At 43.3% G+C, this 8309-nt stretch overlaps 2 protein-coding genes across 2 annotated transcripts in view; one reads left to right on the top strand and one right to left on the bottom strand.

Moving 5' to 3' along the window:
- Positions 1-4972, bottom strand: part of LOC127343893 (probable lipid-A-disaccharide synthase, mitochondrial) — a 7179-nt gene extending 2207 nt beyond the window's left edge. The window contains exons 1-7 of the mRNA XM_051370086.2: positions 4652-4972; positions 3430-3529; positions 3244-3349; positions 2914-3134; positions 1995-2073; positions 879-1117; positions 1-84 (exon numbers count right to left, since the gene is read on the bottom strand). The exon at positions 1-84 is cut by the window's left edge and continues 143 nt beyond it. Coding sequence (XP_051226046.1) covers positions 1-84; positions 879-1117; positions 1995-2073; positions 2914-3134; positions 3244-3349; positions 3430-3529; positions 4652-4878 — 1056 coding nt within the window. The 5' untranslated portion in view covers positions 4879-4972. The remainder of the gene's footprint in view (positions 85-878; positions 1118-1994; positions 2074-2913; positions 3135-3243; positions 3350-3429; positions 3530-4651) is intronic.
- Positions 4973-5581: 609 nt separating this feature from the next.
- Positions 5582-6778, top strand: LOC139838121 (uncharacterized). Its single transcript, XM_071827476.1, has 3 exons — positions 5582-5831; positions 5967-6197; positions 6294-6778. Exons 1-3 carry the CDS (start codon positions 5582-5584, stop codon positions 6776-6778), a joined length of 966 nt encoding a protein of 321 aa, XP_071683577.1.
- Positions 6779-8309: the final 1531 nt, after the last annotated feature.

Below are 8309 nucleotides of genomic sequence, written 5' to 3'. Positions count from 1 at the left end.
TTGGTAGGCCACTACACAGGGTAGCTTTGCTAGCATGAGTTCCATGACGGCTGTTCCCGAAGTACATAGTGCTGCTTTACTAGCCTGCCATAAAAGAAGCAATACTTTCTTAGTCCACTCACAGAATGCTGAATGTACAATCAAATTGGTTGCAGGCCTGCAGCACCTAGCAAGTAACTATATCAACAATGAAGTCCCCTGTTGACTATTTGCACAATCAGACTTGACTGCTTTAAGTTTCACATACTAAAAATTAATCAACATGCTCCATTTCACATTTAGCTCTCTTGGTTGTACACTTTGCTACAAAAGGTTAGTCGGTTTGAGAACAGAGGAGCCTTAACATTACCAAATACCAACCATAGAATAATGTTTTGTCTAGAAAACAAAGAATCGACACCTGGAAAATCTTTTTTGTGTATAACTAATCTAATTGTTGATAGATCATACAGAATCATTTCATACCTTTCCTACAAAAAAAGTTATAGCATAGAGTGGGAGAATCCAATGGAATAATGCAATCAACGGTACTTCAAATTTCTCTTCATAAAGATTTTGATCCTATATAGCCCAATGACAAGATATGAATACACGTTGAATCCCTCAAAAAATATTTTGGGGGCTATGGGCACAGGACAAATGTACAGAAACACAGTAACATGCATCCCTTTTCCCCGCAAAAAAAAATGCATCCTTTTGGAACAAGTAGTAATTCATGCTTTACATGTTAGCATGGTATGGTGCTTTGAAATGCCTTCAGTCTTCAGATCCACCAAATGACTGAAAACATTATCAGCATTCCAATTGATGATATCCAAAGGATGAATTTGGTGCATGAGAATTAGAGTCGTGTAAATTTGAAAGAGAAGTGAGCTTACATTGAATGCACCATATCTTTTCTCCAGGGACCCCCCAGGTATCAGTACCACTGGAAATGGCACTGATCGAACTACATTCTCAACATAAGTCTTCACGTCCCGATGCGGAGCAACTGGGATGACTAGTGAAAGTTCATTTAATGTATGACTTAGATGTTGCACAGTTCGCAAGAAGATTGGAAGCATGCGAGCTACTTCCTGCATCCTGCTTCCAGGCAGCATGGTTAAGATTGTGGCATCTATCAAAGGAGTATTTCTCATTAGGAAATAGACACATGCATTAATAGCACAACAGTCACGTGCATATTAAGATTTTCCCTAGTGAGAAACCCTGGAACAGTTACAAAGAGATGAACAAACTAACAGCTTGTAAACCCGAACACAAAATCCAGATATGATGTCTTGCTAGAATGGAATCCTTGCATTGTGTAAAACAAAAAAAAATGTTGATCACAGCAATAATATAACGATAACAGAGTTGACCATATCATCATCTCCTAGTTCTATGTAGTTTCCTTTTTAGCGTTGCCCATATGTTCCTTGTTTCACCAGATCACAAATTTTAGGTCAAAATTTTAAATGCCATCACAAGATAAGGATAGGTGCTAAGAGTTTTGGCCTTCCATTTGCTTTGCATCTCATGTAAAACAAATCTGCCTATATAGTGACTCGGCCGGCAGTGGCAGTTGGTACTTAAGGATTGATAGTGTGCAAGTATGCCAACATTTAAATGTAAATTAATAGCTGCCAGAGTGGTGGTCTGTACATTTGAAGTTGCTCTACTAGCAGACATGGACCTTTGCTATTAGTTTTTGGTAAACAGTATATGGTTCTTTGTTATTCCAAGATCCATATCATCATATGAAAGAGCATGCCTTCCCATAAATTATTGGCAACCAAACTGTAAGAATTTTCATGTTGTATGTCTCCTTGATGATAATTCATAGGAATGCATCGATAAACATATTTTAATACCATGTGATTAAACCACTGCAATAATCAACACATACACAAATTTGATAAATGGGGAAGAAAACCACAAAAATGGAAAACCATCGTTTGCATAACGATTGACAATATAGTATTGTGCGCATAATGAATGACACATTTAATTACCTGGGGACAGTCCATACTCCAGTCGAAAAGCTTCAGCACTTCGTTGATGCACGGACTTGTCAGAAGGTAACTCTGGGTCCTAGGAAATTTTGGTACACATAAGGTATACACAACTGAAAATGACTAGTCTTAGTGATTCATTTACCCGATATAAGCAATTTCAGCACATCAGATCAAAATGCTTAGTTTGAGAAATGGAACAATTTAGTCACTTGTAGAAAACAAGACAAGTTAGACAACCATTAGTAGTTACTCCATGTCAACATCATTCTCAGCATAGCAATTTTTATGCACAATCTCAAAATATGCAAGGGAACACCACTCTCTCAAAATCTCAAACATTTTTCTCATATACAAAAAACTAGTGCTAAGCATGACCTAGCCTCAACCCTCTTGTGTGTCCCTAATTACTTTTACCATGCTTTGGATGAAATTTTGGCTCCTTGGATTTCAGTCTCCCCCCCATCCTATTTGAAAGTGAGTATGACCCCTGAGCAGGATTACTATAAGAGTTCATTCTCCCACTCCTAATGGATATGAGCCACCTTCTTGGCAAAGGATATAGACCTTATTATCCATCAATGACAGTGACAAGTGAACTTCGACATTACTCCTATGAAGTGGTACTAGAAATTAAATAGCTAATAGATATCAGTTTTATAGAGAGATATTTGACCATGTTGTTCTTCATATGAACTGTCGATGTATCATTCACTGTAGCAAGTAGAAGGTCATTATGCAACAGATCTTAATGAGACATCTGGCAAGAAGACGAACATAGAGTAAGTATATGTGTTTGTGTGCGATGGGTAGTGTTTTGGACAGAAAAATCTTCAGTCCAGTATCAGGTTGATTGCATTGATGTCAAAACAAAGCCACACAATTCCAACCACACTAATTCTTTACGTATAGCCCTTACCACATTCAAGCCAGAAGCATCGTCCAATAATGGATGACCAACGTATGTAGCAGGCAACCCATTTAACCTGCAAATTTCCTCTTCAAATGGTAGGATACACAACATATGGTCCACAAAATCACGCAACTTCGAGAGCCTGCTTTCACCACCTTTCCAGGCCCAGAATGATGGTGCAACATAATGGACATGTAGAGGACTATCGGCTTTTTGATTGTATCTACCTGGACAGCAGAAATACCTTACCAGGTTTGCTCATGGAAAATAAATGTAAATTTGGTTGTTTGAATGAAATTATGGTATGGTATAAAATGCTTCCACTGAAAACCTTACATTTTAATTGCTGCAAAAGGCGAAATGAGAACCCCTTTGAATCAATGGTAACTATAGCATGAGGCCGAAATAATATAGCAGCATCTACAGTATCCACGATCTTCCTCTGTAAAACTAAAATGAGTATAATCATCATTCAAGCGCACACGAACAGAAAGCAGAACATGAGACACACCAGAGATGAACCTTGATATTATATATGTGTGGAAGCAGTTCCCACAAACCCATTATGGCAATTTCTTCCATTGGAAAAAGTGATTGCAAGCCTTCCTTGCACATTAATTGCCTGCATCAACAAAAATATGTTTATTGAGCAAGTAAATGAACAATTGAGCTTACAGCAAATGTGTGATCCAAGTTGGAATCAGGTTTGGATCAAATCGTATATGTGGATAAGTATGTGATGCAGCAACAGTGCCAAGCTGATTAATGCACGGATATGCTGAGCACACGAAATTGCGTCCAAACAGATAGAACACAAAGTAGCAGCTGGCTGCAAACATCAACCCACTGACATTTGATTAAGAAACATGTAGATAGATCAATAATCTCAAGGATAACTGTCTGATAATGATAACTCCACAACAATTGGTCCTCCATTTTGTTTTCTTCTGATGAAGATACAAAGAAGGATAAAAAAATTACAGCGACTCTGATGTTATGTTTGCTGTATTCACATGTGCTGTTTCTTCTTCATTACATCCTGTAATGAAGAGAAGAGAACTACTCCCTCCGTCCCACCATCCAAATTTTGGGAGTATTATGTTTTCTGTCTTCTCAAGTGTGTCAGACAACCATTTATACCCCAGTTATCTTTCTTTGCTACAAATCCTCTCCAATGTTGACATATCGTCTTCAAAACAGAAAGAGTGGGATATCATCCTTCATTCTTCTGAAACCGATGAATCTATGCCTAAGGAGAACCAATACAGGAATTATATATAAAAAAAACAGAACTCCCTGCTCCTGTCACTGGACTAAAAATTGGACACCTAACAAAATACTCACTGGGACTTTCCCTCTTCCTCCCCACGGACTTGATGTTTCAAATGTGTACACAAACACAACTATAGATGGAACCTAATCGTATGAACAGCACGTAAGCTGAAGATTTGAACACTTTTGGGAGGGAATAGATAACCAATCCTCAGCTAAATCCTCCTCCCATTTTCGTTCAAGTCCAATTAGCTATTGTATGAAACATTTCTTGCATAACAACTACCATGAAGTCCTTATGTGAAATGAAGATTTGTAACTGTACAATGCACCAATGGACATTGGCATGGAAAACCAACATAAATCTCAGCGGATACAAAGCTATTTGTCAGATGTCCAATGGGATCAAAAGGCCGTGATGGCTAGCATAAATAACTGAACCAAAAATGTAGGAAGAGGAGTTAAACCAGACCCGCCAACACCGGCGAAACGGACGGGTACGGGGGAGAGCTCCCTGAGGGACGCCATGAGGCGCGAAGCGAGCGAATCGCCGGAGACCTCACCGGCGACAACGAACACCCGAAGTTCGCCGTCCCGCGCCGCTGCGTCGAACACCCTCCCGTGGGAATAAGCGCGTGAGGGCAGCCTGGCCAGCAGCCTTCGCTGGTGCCAGGCGGCAGGGATCCATCGTGGCAGCATCAGCCACAGCGGAGGAGAGCGGCGGCGGCGGAAGGGGAAACAGGAGAGGGGCAATCAACAGTTAGAAGAAGGAAATCTCCACTGGATTCGAATAGATAGATACGTGTTCGAATATTGCAGCAGTGCAGTTTGGAAAATGCCGGTTTGAAGTAGTACATAGTTCTATAGGAAAAGTTAGAAAAAAAAGCCGGAGGATTTGAAAAGTTTCACTATGATGAGAGCATCTCCACTCGCCCTTCCAAAAGCCCCTAATAGAGGATTGAAAGGCGCCGGCGTAAAAATGGACGTTCAGTCGCGGCCTTAAATTTGTTTTTCAGCCGACGAGGCCCAATTCTCCGTCCGACGCTTCCAGACCGAACTCAATCTACATGGGGGCTAGCGGGGCACCGGCGTGGCGTGAAAACACTGCGGGCCAGCCCCTGTCGGCGACCAGAGCCAAAAAGCACAAATATTTTTCTCCTTTTCGCCTCGCGACCACTATCGCTGCCGCGACGGTCCATTGCCGCCGGTAGGAACCCACTCAACCGCCGCATATAATCCACCGCAACCCTCACCACCTCGCCGGCCATTCCCACCGTCGTCGTCCACCCTCTCCCACCACCACTGCTACCTCCATCCCCACCATGCTCTCACCTTGCACGCAAGGTGTTCGGCTATTTGCCAAGGCGATGGACTCAGACGATGAGGACGCCATGCCGCGCTCATGGGCGAGGAGCTCGTTGTCGCGGCTGCTACTAGGGACGCCGCTGCAGACGACGAACATCTAGCGATCGTCATCTCCCTCTTGGCCATGATCGCCGAGGAGGACAAGCCGACCATTGGTGGCTCCGCGCAGGGGCGCCGCAAGAGCAATCTAAGGCAGAGGATGAAAGGCTACTGCATGCTCTACGCCAACTACTTCGTCGACGATCCATTGCACGGCGATGCCATATTCCACCGTCGTTTCCGAATGAGTAGGAAGCTCTTAGTCGAGAATTTGAGGGAGATCGACTACTTCAAACTTTAGAGAGACGCTATCGGCGAGCTTGGTTTCTTGACAATTCAGAGATGCACGGTGGCTCTTCGAATGCTTGCCTATGGAATTGCAGGTGATACACATGATGACTATCTGCACATGGCAGAGTCCACGGCCATTGATTGCATGTATAGAATATGTAGGCCAATTGTGGCGGTGTTTGGAAAGACCTATCTGCGCACACCCAATGCAGCAGACACAACTCGGATCTTGGCACAAAATGCAGAGAGAGGTTTTCCTAGGATGTTTGACAGCATCGGCTTTATGCACCGGGCATGGAAGAACTGTCCATTTGCACACCATGGTATGTATAAGGGACACAAGGGTGCATGTAGTGTGGTGCTTGAGGCAGTGGCTGACCATGACCTGTGGATTTGGCATGCGTGTTTTGGCATGGCAGGATCACACAATGATATCAATGTGATGCAGTGCTCCAATGTGTTCCAGAAGCTTGTCGAAGGCAATGCCCCTCCGGTGCAGTTTGAGATCAATGACCACCAGTATGACAAAGGCTACTATCTTGTAGATGGCGTCTATCCAAGATGGTCAACATTTGTGAAGAAAATCTCGAACCATATACCCGTAGGGAAGAAAGCTTGGTTTGCTCAAATGCTGGAGGCTGCCAAAAAGGATGTGGAGAGGGCATTCAGTGTGTTGCAAGTTCGCTTTGCCATTGTCCGCTACCCTGCTCTTACATGGTCCAAAGAGCAAATGCGGGAGGTCATGACTGCTTGTGTCATACTACACAACATGATCATGGAGAGCGAGCAGGAATTTCTAGTGTTTGACATTAAACCATATGAATGGATGGGTCCTCTAGCAGATGTTGATCACAATGTACCTCCCGCATTTGCTGCTTTTATCGTCAGGCGCCACGAAGTCTGAGACTCCAACACTCATCACCAACTGCAAGATGATCTGGTGAAGCATTTGTGGATTCTCAAAGGCGGCATCTAGTTTGTTTATTTCTTTGCCATTGTGATTTAAACTTTTAAATTTGCGTGGTTTGATGAACCTAACTTATTTATGTGCTATGTTGAACTTGTTGAATTATGTCCAACATTTGTTTAAGTTGTAATAAATTATCACAATTTATTTGTTGTTTAAATATTCATTATATATGAAATTGTATTGGGGGCGCCTATGGGGTGCACGGCTCGACGCCGGCATGTCCCCATTTTTCATTTTGCGTCGTCGCCCCTAAAAGAACACACATGTCGCCTAGAGGGGGGTGAATAGGTTGTTTAAAACTTTTACGATCATGGCCTAACAAATGCGGAATAAAACTAGCGTTTAATTTATCAAGCACAAACATATATAACTAGGGTTCACCTATGTGCACCGCACCAACAACTTATGCTAAGCAATACAAGCAAATATGTGATAGCAAGATGTATAACTTCAAGAACGAAGGCTATCACAAAGTAGAGTGCATAAGTAAATAGCTTGGGTATAGAAATAACCGAGATGACGCGGAGACGACGATGTATCTCGAAGTTCACACTCTTGCGAGTGCTAGTCTCCGTTGGAGTGGTGTGGAGGACAAAGCACTCCAAACGCCACGAACGCCTCACCGTATGCTCCTTGACCCTTCCCACCAAAGGGGAAGACCTTAATCCACTATGGAATCTTAGGGTGGTCACCGAACCCGCGCAAAGCTTGGGGTTATCTCCACAACTTAATTGGAGGCTTCCAATAAATTGCCACAAAGGCCTTGCCGTTGAAGAATCTCCACAACTTAATTGGAGTTCCCAAGAACACCACAAAGACCACTAAGCCATCTAGGGTCCAAAGACCCAAGAGGAACAAACTCCGGGAACAAACTCCCGAAGTGATTATCTCACGAACTTTCACCTCCACGTATCACCGCAGAGAAGTCAAACTGATGCACTAAATGCAATGACTAGAACACCACAAAGATGCCCAAATCCTTCACTCTCAAATTCCAACAAAGCTATTAAAACTATTGGGGGAATAAGAGAGGAAGAACAAAATAAGAAGAGGAACACAAAATTTCTCTCCACGATCTAGATCTAGATATTCCATCACAAAGAGGGGGGATTTGATTGATGCAAATATAGATCTAGCTCTCCTCTCTCTTTTCCTCAAATTTGAGCAAGAATCATGGAGGGATTTGAGTGAGGGAGAGCTCTCAAAAGATTAGCAATGGAGGAGAGCAAGTGTGTGAGAGAGGAAGAAGAAGCGACTTGAGAGAGAGGAAAAAATTGGGGCTTAAAAAGGTAGGGCAGGAAATCTGCCTATTGGGCTTGGCCTGGCTGGGCCGGTAGTGCCGCCGAGATTGGGCCGGTACTACCGTTCGTGGTCGACGTGGCAGCACGGGGGAGCGTAGCTGCCGCGGGAGGGGGAGGCCGGTACCACCGACCATTCCGGGGCGGTACCACCGGCCATGGTATCG

This window comes from Lolium perenne, chromosome 3 (genome assembly GCF_019359855.2).
Source record: "Lolium perenne isolate Kyuss_39 chromosome 3, Kyuss_2.0, whole genome shotgun sequence".
Lineage (NCBI taxonomy): Eukaryota > Viridiplantae > Streptophyta > Magnoliopsida > Poales > Poaceae > Lolium > Lolium perenne.
Note: the sequence above shows the minus strand (reverse complement) of the source record. Positions and strands in the feature narration are given on the sequence as shown.

Excerpts from the sequence above, each read along its gene's own strand:
- LOC139838121 (XM_071827476.1), top strand. The coding sequence starts at position 5,582 with ATGGGCGAGGAGCTCGTTGTCGCGGCTGCTACTAGGGACGCCGCTGCA. Across the intron at positions 5,832-5,966 it reads CCACCGTCGTTTCCGAATGA|GTGATACACATGATGACTAT; the intron begins GTAGGAAGCTCT and ends ATGGAATTGCAG. Across the intron at positions 6,198-6,293 it reads CTGTCCATTTGCACACCATG|GATCACACAATGATATCAAT; the intron begins GTATGTATAAGG and ends TTGGCATGGCAG.